The 15,359-nt window shown below is 38.3% G+C and overlaps 1 protein-coding gene across 4 annotated transcripts in view; it reads right to left on the reverse strand.

Annotated features, from left to right (window-relative positions):
* The window catches only part of LOC127159930 (NACHT, LRR and PYD domains-containing protein 12), an 83,308-nt gene that overhangs the window by 17,226 nt on the left and 50,723 nt on the right, over positions 1–15,359 (reverse strand). For all 4 annotated transcript variants that reach the window (XM_051102619.1, XM_051102616.1, XM_051102618.1 and 1 more), the window contains exon 4: positions 9,846–10,019. In XM_051102619.1, coding sequence (XP_050958576.1) covers positions 9,846–10,019 — 174 coding nt within the window. The remainder of the gene's footprint in view (positions 1–9,845; positions 10,020–15,359) is intronic.

Raw genomic sequence — 15,359 nt, forward strand, 5'->3', positions numbered from 1 at the left:
CAGTTTTGTAGTTATTTCTGGTTTCTTGGGTATAGGGATGATGGTGGAGCATTTGAAGCAGGAGGCGACCTCACACAGCTCCAGTGATCTGTTGAAGATCATGGTGAAGATGGATGACGCTGGTCAGCACAGGCTTTTAAATGGGCTGGTGAGACAACATCTGGGCTTTTGGCTTTCCTTCTGTTTTCTGAAGACTCTGCATACGTCTTCCACATCTTGGCTTTGCTTACACCCAGTAATAAGATGCTTTATTTTTTTTTTTTTAATCAATCTGATTAAAAGTGGACAACACCAAATACAGGTGTGAATGGGGTCTAAAACATTTTGAGCTTGTCCACTTTCAACCACTTGCAGACGTAGTCGAAAACACATTGCATTTAAACAGACAATGTCCAGTTACTCTCTGCTGACTGAACTAATTATTAAACATTAGGATGTTAATTTCCTTTATGTTAATAGACAAAATTAGAAAGTTAATTTAGATTAGTTAGTTAAATTAGATCATTAAAATATATATATATTAATATATATATATATATATATATATATATATATATATATGTATGTGTTTTTTTTTTTTTTTTCTTTTCAGTGGTTTAGTTTTGTATGCACATAAACGGCAGGAGAAAACAGAGAAAACTGAATAAAGTGACATGCGATAGGAGTAAAATAAATAGGCTTACACTAAATGTTTCAGTGAAATAATTAAATTAACAAAATAAAAAGGAAGAAAAAAAAAAACAAGAAAGTGTGTTTTGTTTCATTTTTATGAATGATCCACAAGTTTTACAGAAACAGAAATGGCTGAAAGCACATGCTGATTGTTTTCTTTATTTTACAAAGACAGTTTTGTTGTTAGTGTAAGTATATACATACATAAACTCTTTACTGTTTTCAAATGACTTTTTTGTTGTTGTTGTTGTTTTCTGCTGTGACTCGGACGATATCCACGATCACACTGGAGCCTCTCATGCACACAACATTCATAGCACTGCTAGATGTTTATAGGCATATGTCACTTTTAACGAATGCCATTGTAATTAGTTTAATTTTATAATTGTGTATATAATGTTGTACTATAATGTTATAGCTACTTATATTTTCAGATGTGTATCTTATTCTGTTCTGAATATTGATCAAATTTAAAGGATTTGCTAACAACTTATAGGTGACTAATGATGTTTTTTTTTTTTTTTTTTTTTTTTTTTTCTCAGCACAGTTTTGATATGTATTGCATAATTTTTATATATGTAGTAAATATTTTAAAAACAGCTTTGGGGGAAGAAAACCCCCACAGCATTTGTGTCATATGTAAATTGTTTAAGCTTATTTCACAACATTGGATCGAATGATCAGAAAACGGCCCCACATAAACTGGTCCACTGTCCCGTTCACACCTGCTGTTTTAATCAGTCTCTTCTGTCAACTTTCCATAATTTCTGTCCTGATTTGTTTTGAGGGGAATGTAGGGGATCACAGTTCCTCTGTCTAGAATATCTTATAAACACTCAAAAGTCAGCAAAGTTGTTTGTCTCTGATGTCTAGAAGTTTGTCTCTAGTAAAACTAAGCAAGAAAAAACAGGACAAACAAAATGTCCTGAAGAGCTGCAAACTGAGGCAGACAAAAAGACAAAAAAACAAAACAAAAGCAAACAAAAACAGATGTTTACCTTCACAGACGTAACAGACTGTGTAAATGTCAAATGACATATCTTTGTGTATTTGATAGTTTAAGCGCAATAAGACATGAAAGAAAAGTTAGTTTAGTTCACATGCTGTGTGACAGACACTTTCTGTGCATCTTTTTTTTTTTACTCACGAAGCCGAATGTAGTGAACAGCACATGACAGAGACCAGTTTATGGTGGATATTGGTGGACTAACATAAACAAACTGTCCAACACCAGCAGATAAAGAGACAGACAGATTAATCATCTTGCATAGTATCATAAAATCTCCTCAAAATTGTAAAGAATAAACAAAAAATATTACTGAACAAAATTGTATTACATTAAATTTTCTGGTTTTAGAAAAGAAAAGAAAAGAAAAGAAAAGAAAAGAAAAGAAAAGAAAAGAAAAGAAAAGAAAAGAAAGTTGTATTTTAAGTAGCAACAAAAATGTATTACATTAAATTTTCTGGTTTAAAAAAAAAAAAAAAAAAAAAAAAAAAAATTGTATTTTAAGTATCAAGTGTGACCCAAAAATAGCTCATAAAAAATATAATAATAATAATAATAATAATAATAATAATGATAATAATTGTACAAATGTTGCATAATATCATAAAAACTCCTAACAATTGTAGAGAATAAACAAAAAAAATATTACTGAACAAAAATGTATTACATAAAGTAGTTTTAAAAAAAAGGAGAAAAAAAAAGTTGTATTTTAAGTATCAAGTGTGACCAAAAAATAGCTCATAAAAATTTTAGAAATTTTGCATAGTACCATAAAATTTCCTCAAAATTGTGGAGAATAAACAAAAAAATATAATTGAACAAAAATGTATTACAAAAAATTTTCTAGTTTAAAAAAAAAGAAAAGAAAAGAAAAGAAAAGAAAAGAAAAGAAAAAAACAACAAAAAAGTTGTATTTTAAGTAGCAAATGTGACCCAAAAATAGCTCATAAAAAAATATAATAATAATAATAATAATAATAATAATAATAATTGTACAAATTTTGCATAATATCATAAAATCTCCTAACAATTGTAGAGAATAAACAAAAAAATATTACTGAACAAAAATGTATTACATAAAGTAGTTTTAAAAAAAAGGAGAAAAAAAAGTTGTATTTTAAGTATCAAGTGTGACCAAAAAATAGCTCATAAAAATTTTAGAAATTTTGCATAGTACCATAAAATTTCCTCAAAATTGTGGAGAATAAACAAAAAAAATATTACTGAACAAAAATGTATTACATACAATTTTCTGCTTTAAAAAAAAGAAAAGACAAAAACAAACAAAAAAATTGTATTTTAAGTATCAAGTGTGACCCAAAAATAGCTCATAAAATTTTTTGAAATTTTGCATAGTATCATAAAATCTCCTAAACATCGTTGAGAATGAACAAAAAATATTACTGAACAAAAATGTATTACATAAAAATTTCTAGTTTAAAAAAAAAAAAAAAAGAAAAGACAACAAAAAAAGTTGTATTTTAAGTATCAAGTGTGACCCAAAAATAGCTCATAAAAATTTTAGAAATTTTGCATAGTATCATAAAATCTCCTCAAAATTGTGGAGAATAAAAAAAAATGTTATTGAACAAAAATGTATTACATTAAATTTTCTGGTTTAAAAAAAAAAAAAAAAAAAAAAAAAAAAAAAAAAAAAAGTATTAAGAATTAACCCTAGCACAGACCCCTGCTAGAGCCTGCTGAACTAGTCATGGTATACAGGACTAAAACATTAAAAACAATCAGTGAGGATTTAAATCATTCAAACACAGCACCAGCACCTTTCAAGAATGAGAGTATAACAGAACTGGTGACTCTGAGATGGTTGTTTGCGAAAAACCAGTAGTTCAGCAGTTTCTATATGCTGTCACACGACTGGCTGATTAGACAGTTGCATTAATGAGCAGCTGAACAGCTGTACCCAATAAAGTGTCCAGTGAGTGTACATGTATATGTTACAAAGAACATTTAAATACCCCATTAAATACCTCAGTATGTTAAGTTGACAGTTTGGACTCCTCAGTTCAGCACACAGCCGTTTCACTCCTGAATCCTGCAGGTCATTGTTACTCAGGTCCAGCTCACTCAGAGAAGAGTTTGATGATTGTAAAAGTGAAGCCATAGTTTCACAGTGCTGATCAGTGAGATTACAGATTGCCAATCTAAACAGGGTAATGAGAAATAATTAATTACATACACGATGTTGACGTATCTGTTTTAGGTTTTGTTATTGTTAATGTTTTCATGTCTTTAGGTATGTTTGAGTTCATGTGGTGCTGCACAGACCGATCAGCGAGAGTTGCCGATTGCAGTCGGGGGCAGAACTGAAAGCGGAGACGTGAAGTCGGACACTTTCTGCTCCTAATAGTGACGTTTTGCACTGTGTTTGTATACTTTATCACAGATGAAGTGAATTAAATGCAATACTTGTCAAATACACCGATGTGTGTGTTTCATAATCAGGTGCTCATGCTTATATGATGTTTTAGTTCTATTTGTTTGGTATTTGGTTTTCTGTTTATCAATAAACTGCATATGAGTTCTCATCTTAACTCAGTTACAGTAGATCAAACACTACAGATAAACGTGACCATAAACAGACTTTACAACTGTAGAGACATCAGCTGATGTTTGAGAAAATTATATACATTGTTTCATATATGTAGAAGATATATGTAGACAATGGGCCTCATTTATCATTCTAACATAGAAATGAGCACAGATCCGAGCGCACAAATCAACTTACGACAGAGTTCACATCTGATTTATGAAACATTTGTATGCTGCCAGTCATATGTGTATCACACCCCTAAAAACACCCCGTTTTAGAAGCCTTGCCCCAAGAGTTTACAACACAGAAAAACATAACCAGGTCAAAATGAGGAAGTAATTTCATGAAAGAGCATTTTTTCTTACTCTAATACACCCGTTAACCTTGTAATTGCAAACAATTACATTAATTTATATACGTTAAATACCAGTAAATATAATGAAACATTTACAAACATTAAACACTATATAGCCTGTTTAGTTCCCCTCACTCCACAACAAATTCTTTAAATTTAATGGTATTACAGAACAAAAATGAAAAATGAGTAGTGTCACGGGGTGAAGAATCACTCGACAAGGGTGGCTTCGTGAAACAATGCCCCGGAGGGTGGATTTATTTACAGTGCAAGAAATGAACAGAAAAAGGTGAGCCGGTGCAGGGTGGCTGATGCTCCAAGTGCTGCGTGTTCAACTCCGAGCGAAAGTGGATGTCCATTCGTGCTCCAAAACCAAAGGTGGGCTGATCGATCACTCGCTGCTTTCTAGGAAGAACAAGAGAATAGGAGTTAGTCCAGAGATGCATTCGGCTCGAGACCAGAGTCTTCTGTGTGCTCCAGCACGCGCTGCTTAAACAGGCTGTGGTTGATTAGAATCAGATGTGACCGATCAGCCTGTGGAGAGTGCGTGCAGGTGCCTTTGGTTGGTTGCCAGGGCGACGCTGATTCCTTTGTGGAAGCTCGTCACACTCCCCCCCCGCCTAAGCGTCGTCCTGGTCCTGTGGAGAAAGGGAGACAGTAGGGGTGAAGTAAGGGGAGGGGAGGGTGGGAAATGACCCCTGACAGACCTGCATAAGCTGTCCATAATCGTGAGAGGCCATCGGCGTTCGCGTTGGCAGCCCCGGCTCGGTGTCGTGCTTCAAAGTGGAAGTCTTGGAGTGCTAGGAACCAGCGAGTCACCCTGGCGTTGGTATCTTTGGCGCGGGCCATCCACTGAAGAGGTGCGTGGTCAGTGACCAGGGTGAACTTGCGGCCTAGGAGATAGTACCTGAGCTCCAAGACTGCCCACTTGATGGCCAGGGCCTCCTTCTCCACGGCGGCGTACTTCCTCTCGGCCGTGGACAGCTTTCTGCTAATGTAAATGATCGGATGCTCCTCACCTTCCTGGATTTGGGACAGGACGGCTCCCAGCCCTGTGTCGGATGCATCCGTCTGCAGCAGGAAGGGGCAGCTAAAGTCGGGGGCACGGAGGACGGGAGAGGACGTAAGGGCCGTCTTGATCCGGGCAAAAGCCTCCTCCGTGGATGGGTTCCAGCATACTTTCTCCGGCTGCCCCTTCCTGGTCAGGTCTGTCAGGGGGGCGGCTAAAGAGGAGAAGTTGGGGATAAAGCATCGGTAATAACCTGCCAACCCCAAAAAAGCTCATACCTGGGTCTTGGTTGCTGGTCTCGGGGCGGAGTGGATGGCCTCTACCTTCTTCTCCTGCGGCCGGATGAGACCACGGCCCACTTGGAATCCCAGGTACTTGGCTTCCGAGAGGGCAAGATGGCATTTGCGGGGGTTGGCGGTGAGTCCAGCCCACCGGAGCTCCGAGAGCACCCTCCGTAGCCGATCCAGATGTTCGTCCCATGCCTCGGAGTGGACCACTACATCATCTATGTAGGCGGCTGCATACGCCTGTTGGGGCCGCAAGATGATGTCCATCATTCGTTGAAAAGTGGCTGGGGCCCCGTGTGAGCCGAAGGGAAGGGTCCGGTACTGCCAATGGCCACTGGGGGTTGAAAAGGCAGTTTTTGGTTTGGCCGACGAGGTTAAAGGTACCTGCCAGTAGCCTTTGGTGAGGTCGAGAGTGCTGATATACCGGGCCCTTCCCAGGCGGTCCAGCAATTCGTCGACCCGAGGCATGGGGTACCCGTCGAACTCGGAGACTTTGTTCAGGCGGCGGAAGTCATTGCAAAAACGGAGGGTGCCATCCGGCTTTGGGACCATTACTATAGGGCTAGACCATGGACTCCGAGATGGTTCCAATCCCCCCAACTTCAGCATTTGTTGGATTTCTTCCTCAATAGCCTGCCGACGAGCTTCCGGGATTCGGTAGGGCCATTGCCTGACGATGACTCCGGTGGGTGTTTTGATATCGTGGTGCACCACATTGGTCTGCCCGGGCTGAGAGGAGAACACATCCTGGAACTGACTGACCAGGTGCTGCAGCTCCGCCTTCTGGGCAGCCGCGAGATAGGGGTTGACATCAACAACCACGGGTTCGGTGAGACTCAATGCAGCTACTTGGTCCCGGGTCCCTACCCATTTCTTCAACAGGTTGATGTGGTACAACTGCTCCGCCTGCCAACGACCAGGTTGTCTTAACCGATACGTGACTGGCCCGATCTTCTCTACCACTGTGTAGGGTCCTTGCCAGGCAGCGAGGAATTTGCAGGCGGAGCTGGGGACCAGGACCATGACGCGATCTCCCGGCTGGAATTCCCGTGGTTGGGCTGCCCGGTTGTAGTGGCGTTGCTGCGCTTGCTGTGCCTTGCTCAGGTGCTTCCGGACTAATGGCATCACTCGATCGATGCGCTCCCTCATCTGATGAACGTGTTCAATGAAGGTACGATGAGGGGCCGGCTGCTGCTCCCAAGCTTCTCTGGCGACATCTAGGAGGCCGTGAGGTTGCCGGCCGAAGAGAAGCTCAAAGGGGGTGAAGCCAGTTGAGGCCTGGGGAACTTCACGGATCCCGAAGAGCACGTAGGGCAGAAGGAGATCCCAATCCCGTTTATCCTCCGCTGTAACACGTCTTAACATTTGCTTAAGGGTCTGATTAAACCTTTCCACCAATCCGTCCGTCTGTGGGTGGTAAACTGTGGTCCTCAATTGTTTCACCCGCAGCAACCGGCAGAGATCCGCCATCAGCCGGGACATAAAGGGAGTTCCCTGGTCAGTCAGGATTTCCGAGGGGAGGCCGACTAGGCTGGCCAGCAGAAACAGCTCCTGGGCGATGGACTTGGCGGTAGCTTTCCTCAGGGGGACTGCCTCTGGGTACCGGGTGGCGTAGTCGACGATGACCAGGATGTGTTCATGGCCGCCTCCGTCTTCGACGATCCACCCTGGGGCTGACCGGCTGTGTAGCGGCGGTGAGCAGCTGGTCGAATCTGGGCCAGTCCCTTCCCAGGAGTACGGCCACCGGCAGATTTTTCATTAGGCCAGCCTCCACCGGCCAGGTACCTTGGGGTGTTGAGATGGTGACTGTACGGGCCGGCACTTGGCGAGTGTCAAGTGCCTGACAAGGGTGGCTTCGTGAAACAATGCCCCGGAGGGTGGATTTATTTACAGTGCAAGAAATGAACAGAAAAAGGTGAGCCAAGTGCTGCATGTTCAACTCCGACCGAAAGTGGATGTCCGTTCATGCTCCAAAACCAAAGGTGGGCTGATCGGTCACTCGCTGCTTTCTAGGAAGAACAAGAGAATAGGAGTTAGTCCAGAGATGCATTCGGCTCGAGACCAGAGTCTGTCTGTGTGCTCCAGCACGCGCTGCTTAAACAGGCTGTGGTTGATTAGAATCAGCTGTGACCGATCAGCCTGTGGAGAGTGCGTGCAGGTGCCTTTGGTTGGTTGCCAGGGCGACGCTGATTCCTTTGTGGAAGCTCGTCACAGTAGCTATAAAATTATATATTAAACTATACAATAAAATATTAATAAATACAAACGTAAAGTTACATAGAGCGAAACTGAAATGGTATTGGACTCATTAGCCTCTCATTCGAAAAGAATCCAAATGTTTCCAGTTTTGCCATGTAACATTTGGTTGCTAAACTATTATTCATTATGTAAACAAGGCTTTGTACTTCACGTCTGTTCCAATATCCATGTAAAAAAACACCCTTCCTATGCGCAAAAAAAAAAAAAAAAAAATGTTTGTTTGGCTAACTGAATTTTAGTTTAATTAATGGCTAAAATGTCAAGTTAGCAACACTGTTATTTTGTGTGTGTGTGTGTGTGTGCGTGAGCCACACTGTTGAATTTAATAAAATAAAGATATAAAGAAAACAAATAAAATGCATAAACAGTGTCACATAAACAAAAGTAGCCTATACTACTTTTAACGACATCTTGTGTAGTAAATGACAAAGGACCATTGATTAATGGCCACATTCTCATTGTTTTCATCCTTTTTTTATTTAAGTATTTCAGTGGCTCTTGATCATTCTCAGTCAACACGTGAGATCATGCGATGTTCACAGTGACATCACATCATTCTCATTGTGAATTCAAAATGTTGTGCAGGTTGAGAGGAGGCACTGCAAATATCGGTCACCAGGGGGCATTCTACTTCCTGTTTCTCAACACTATCACAGTGGTGTCACATGATGAGCTCACAGTATGAGTGCACACCCAGATAACAAATTTATGTTATAAGAACCTTCTCTAAACATACACAGCAAAATCCCCAGTGTTAATTTAACACTCTGAGTGTGGAGACATATAAACACTGAAGCAGTGTTAAAGTTAACACTGAAGCAGTGTTGAAGGTAATGATATAATTAGGTGGTTAACGAAGTGATGATTGATCATTATTGAAGACACCTGATGTTAACAAGCAGAATCACCAAAGGAGAAAACCAACATTTTTAAGCAACCATTATAGTGGTCAATGTTTGCATTAGTTGGGCTCTTGACCCTTAAATCTTTAACACTAGATTTTGTTTGGCTGCTGTATTTGAGTTGAAACAGCCAGACAAGCCAAAAGCTCAAGTCACCAGCTGATTATGTTTTAACATATTCATTGTTTGACATAAATCCCCTAGAGTATAACCTCTAAGCTAGTTTTTTTTTTTTTTTTTTTTTTTTTGCTTATTGTAATTGCCTTGACAATCCACAGAAGATCCAGCACTTCCTATACATCTTGGAAAGTTTTTTTTTTTTACAACCTGTTCAAAAAAAAAAAAAAAGTATTTCACCTAGGCACACATAGACATCAAGAACCAGCCCATGAATCTCAACAATGGTGACAAACGGCACATTCAGATAAACAGATCAACTCTAAACTCTCATAATTTATTCATGCCGCAATGCATGATGGGAGTCATGGATGAGTTCTGATTGGCTACAACACGCTTTTTGATGGTCACCGTTGTTGTGATTCTCACACTGATTCTTCATGTCTGTGTGTCTAAATTCACACATTGAGGACGCTGTGAGGTTACACTTTTAGCTCACTGTTACGTCCCATTGTGACCACATGGTGAGATCAGTGTGAGATCAAATTGTTGACTGGGTTAACATTTATGAATCAGAATAACCAATTAAAGGCAGAACAAAAATTCAACTCTAAACATACAAAACATGAAAGAATCTGCTACATAGTCACATTATCACTAAAATATGAATCCATGTATAAGTCAAACCTCAGTATGTTGAGTTGACAGTTTGGACTCTTCAGTCCAGCAAACAGTAACTTCACTGCTGAATCCTGCAGGTCATTGTTACTCAGGTCCAGCTCTCTCAGCGGGGAGTTTGATGATTGTAAAGCTGAAGCCACAATTTCACAGTGCTGAATTGTAAGATTAGAGCCTGCCAATCTGAAAAAGAGGGACTTTGGTTTAAAAGCATGTTCATAAGATAGTGTCCCCAAACGACTACAAGCCTATAAACAGTATATATGTCAAAAAGACTTCAAAGTAAACAATATTTACCTCTAAATTATACACCATTTATTTCTAAAAATAGAGAATAGTGCTATCGCTTGTAATACAAGCCAACCAGAAAGCATAAATAAAATATAGTGCTTGAAAAAGAAATAAAAACCTCAAACAAATCTATGACATTCAACAAAATTACACTCAATGTTTATTGCATGTTATTGTTGTACTGATATAATGGATCTGTACTGTGACATGTTTGTCAGTTCACTTCAATTACAAGTCTGAGTGACTTTATTTCTTTCCTGAACCTTAAACTGTATAACAGAAAAGAATAAACTGCTATTACACTTGACATTCTGTCCTGCTCATGCCCCTGTATATTCACTCTCTGGACTTTACAGCAATTAAACATCCTTAACGACTTAAAAGTTGTTGCCATCATTTATTAAACTTTCCCAAATATATGAGTAAATTTGGAGTACTAATATATTTATTCTGTGTACAGGAATGTTGTGGGATCTTTGGACTTCATTCTCGGGTTTGGCAGCAACGCATTGCCTAAATGCAAAACAGACTTAATGATCATATGCCTAAAAAAGATCTTTCATATAGGGGCGGTTTCCCGGACAGAGATCAAGCCTAGTCCTAGACTAAAATGGCCCTTTAAACCAGATTTACAGAAATCTGCTTTCTCTGTCATGGTTTTAAATAGTCTTAGACTTAGTCTAGTCCAGAATTTAATAGGCTGATTTCCTGGAGGAAGACTAGAGCTACTTCAGGACTAAAATGAGGCTTAAATTAAACCTACCAGGAGGCAGGTTTAACTTCAGATTAACATTGTGTTTTCAGTCTTTATATATCAAAATTATTGGTACTCTTGGTGGACATGAACAAAGAAGTGTGTGAAAATAAATCTGCAATGTTAATCATTTTGATCTTTTATTTAAAAAAAAAAAAAATGGAAGTAAATGGAAATCATTCTGAAAGGTTTTTATTTATTTATATCTCTAACTGACCACAATTAATGGCACCTTTTTATTCAATACTTTTTGCAACCTCCTTTAGCTAATTTAACAGCTATGAGTCTATCCTATAATGCTTGATGATTTTAGAGAACAAGAGATCAGAATCCATTCCTTCATCCAGATTCGCTCCAGACCCTTTTGATTCCCAGCTCCATGATAAACTCTTTCCTCTTTAGTTTTCCAGAGGGTTTAGGTCAGGCAACTGGGACAGCAATGGTAGAACCTGTATTTTGTGCTCAGTGACCCATTTTTGTGTTGATTTTGATGGTCCTTTTGGATCATTGTTCTTTTGGAAGATACAACCATGGCCCATTATAAGCCTTCTGACCTCAAGACTATTTTCTGTAATTCTGCAACTGTGATACTTGGAGAGTCTTTGGCCACTCAAACTATCTTCCTCACATTGCATTAAGACAGTATAGACAGTCAATATACTGTAAGAAGATTTGTAACATTTCCTGTTGACTGGAACACCTTGATTAAACTTAAACTTGTCCTAATGGTGGAAATGGAATATTCAATGCTTTAGCTCTTCTTTGCCCTATTTATTTATTTGTTTGTTTGTTTGACTATTTTGTGCCAATTTCTTGACTTGATTTTTTTTTTTTTTTTTTTTTTTTTTTTGTAAAGCCCAACCATCTGTTGCTGCACATCAGAACTATATTCTTTGTTTTTTTTTTTTTTCTCATTGTGATGGATGATAAAGAGAATTGGTCTTTTTGTTCCCTCATATTTATATTAGTGTGAAAAAGGAAGTCATGGCTGAATAATTTCATGTTCCTATAGTCACCCTGGTGTTCTAAAAAATGCAGGGGAGACCAGGGAGTGTTGTAACACAGGGTTAGTTGTAACTCTGTCAGTTTAACAAATCAGAAAGGAGCTGTGGTGATGTCATCAATATCATACACGGCATTCACATTTTTAATGTTACAGGAGAAGTGACGTGAATGTGAGCAACATTGTAGATTTTATGACCAAAACAATGATTTTCAGGACAGAAAGTAATTTTTTTTATTAAGATTATTTTATGCCCAGCAATCATTGTGTTGTAGATACAATTATTTGACTTACATAAAGTAGCTGTTTCTCTAGTTTAATTTGATACTTTGCATTCATGCTAACTTAAAACTCACATGCTAAAACAGTTTGCTATGTTATGGCTGTTTGGGGTGGGGATAGTTTTAACAGTTTATTAAAAATGTTAAAACGAAATCCTTATGATGATTCCAATGAGTCCAATTATTCAATCACATCCTCTATTGAGGATCATGTGAGGTTTTTGTTGCACATCAAGGGATTTATGTAAAATGTGTTTCCATCATAGTTTATGCGCATCTTCCTATTGGATAAAAACACTATCCGCCTCAAATGAGCACATACTTTTTGTGTGTGTGTGTGTGTGTGTGCACGTGTGCACGTTTAGAAATTATGCGCATCTTGATATTTCCATCCAGCATTTTTTATGTGATATTCCAAAATTCACATAAAAGTAGGTAGATGGCAACACAGCTAGTGACTGAATACAGTACACACACACACACACACACGTTTGTTTTTGTGAATTGTGCAGACTTTCCATAGACTTCTATAGTTTTATACTGACTAACCGATATTGTCTATCCCCTAACCCAACCCTAACCCTAAACTTAGCCCTCACAGAAAACATGTTTACATCGTTACACTTTCAGATAAACATCATTTACACACACACACACACACACACTCACACAGAAATTGTTGTTGTGCTAAATTTAAAGTCCTAAAATGAATAAAGTATACTGTATTTGTCACTTTAAATGGTTCACTTTATTAACTGATTATTCTTTGTTCTTGAATCAAGTTTTTGCATAAATTGGAAGTGTGGGTCTTATTTCAGCAAATTACTTCACACAGTCACATCTATCCCCAGCCTGTGTTACAACTCACACCAGTAGTGGGGTAGGTTGTAACAACGGAACTCTTTTCGAAAATCTGTGATTATGCAGTACACGTCCAAGTTAATTTATTTGTAGTAGACAAATGTGGCTACCGTATATCAAAGTTTGAGAGATCTAGCACAAACAACTGTTGAGTTACTGATGCTCAAACAAAAACTGTTACTTTCATCCCTGTTCTCCCCTATACTGTATATGAATAGGAATATACAGTGCCCTCCACTAATATTGGCACCCTTGGTAAATATGAGCAAAGGCGGCTGTGAAAATGAATCTGCATTGTTAATTCTTTTGATCTTTCATTCAAAAAATGCACCACATTCTAACCTTTCACTGAAGTAAAACAATTGGAATTTGGGGAGATAATCTCATGATAAAATAATGTTTTTCGCTAATGCATGTTGGCCACAATTATTGGCACCCTTAGAAATTCTCATGAGCAAAATATCTCTGAAGTATATTCCCATTCATATTTACATTTTAGCACACCTTTTCCTTAATCCACAAGGAGTAAAACCAAAGAACATAGTTCTGATGTGCAGGACAAGATTGTTGAGCTTCACAAAACAGAAAATGGCTGTAAGAAAAGAGTTAAAGCATTGAAAATCCATCATCTCCATTTCCACCATCAGGAAAATAATTAAGAAGTTCCGATCAACTAAAGATGATACAAATCTGCCTAGAAGAGGATGTGTGTCTATATCGTCATAATGGATAGTGAGGAGGAGACTTTGAGTGGCCAAGGACTCTCAAAGGATCACAGCTGGAGAATTGCAGAGATCAACTGAGTCTTGGGCTCAGAGAGCCTAAAAAATATATCAAACAGCCCCTGCATCACTACATGCTGCTTAAGAAAAATCCTCCTTGCTCATCCAAAAACAAACTCCAGCATATTCACTTGTCAGACACGACTGGAACTTGAAATGGCACTGGCTTCTGTGGTCAGATGAAACTAAGAAACAAGATTTTTGGCAGCAAACCCACCAGATGGGTTTGGCGCAAACTGGGATAAAAAGTACCCCATGTCCATGGCTAAATATACTGCTGGATCGTTAATGTGTGGGCCTGTTTTTCTGCCGGAGGTCGTGGATATCTTGTTCAGATGCATGGCATCGTGGATTCTATCAAATACCAACAGATAACAAATCTAAACCTGACTGCCTCTATTATAAATCTTATAATGGGTCATGGTTGGATCTTCCATCAGGACAATAATCCAAAACAAACATCAAAATCAACACAAAAAAGGGTCACTAAGCACAAAATGAAGCTTCTGCCATGGCTATCCCAGTCCTCTAACCTGACCCCAATAGAAAATGAGTGGGGTGAACTGAAGAGAAGAAGCACCAGCATGGAGCTGTGAATCTGAAGGATCTGGAGAGATTCTGTATGAGGGTACACTCAAAAAAATATTTCAGCCCTTAACGTAATTCAAATACGTACATCTTTTCCATGCATTTAGATTACATAGTTTTAATTTAAACAAATCAAGTAAACTTAATGTGATTCAAATGCATCAGTCTTACGTAAGTGAAACAGGTAAAGTTGACGTAATATTTCCCAGTGTTAAACAAACCCTGCTCAGTGTTCATGTGTTTCAACACTACAGAGTGTTCAAGTAGCATTGACACAGTGTTGGAGTTAAGGAGATCATTATGTCATGACTGACCAGTAATGATGAACACCTGCTGTTTACAAGCAGAATCACAGAAGGAAAGAGAAACTCAAGAATCAGACACAGCCAAAGATAAAATGAACTTAAATAAATGAAGACATTAAATCTCTGATTAAACAACTCAACAAACATTACAGTTTGATTTGATTTCTGTCATATATCTACAAATATTATTGAGAACATCTAAACAGAGGTTTAGATGTTTTATTTATTGATTTTTTTTTTTAAGTTTCAGTTGACCTCACCATCATGGCGATCAGGGTTTACTTTAGTTGGACTCTTGACTTTTTTTTTTTTTTTTTGGCTGCTGTAATTGTGTGTATAAAGCACATCTATTACAGCAAAATAAAAAAAAAAAAAAAAAAAAAAAAAAAAAAGTCTGATTTGGTGTTTTTGGTAATTTTTTTTTGGTTGTGAAATCATTATCATCCAGTGGCCTGATGCACTGATCTCATGCGGTTAGTCTATTATTTTCATTATGTTTACAACAGGTGTATGAACTATTATGGATTATCTATTATAGTTTATTTTATACATTAAATTTCTACGGTACCCTTTTGACACACACAGACATCAAGAATCAGCATTTGAATCTCAACAATGGTGACATTCAACAGTTGCATGCTGGGTAACAGCAGATTAT

The sequence above is a fragment of the Labeo rohita genome, unplaced genomic scaffold (genome assembly GCF_022985175.1).
Source record: "Labeo rohita strain BAU-BD-2019 unplaced genomic scaffold, IGBB_LRoh.1.0 scaffold_265, whole genome shotgun sequence".
Lineage (NCBI taxonomy): Eukaryota > Metazoa > Chordata > Actinopteri > Cypriniformes > Cyprinidae > Labeo > Labeo rohita.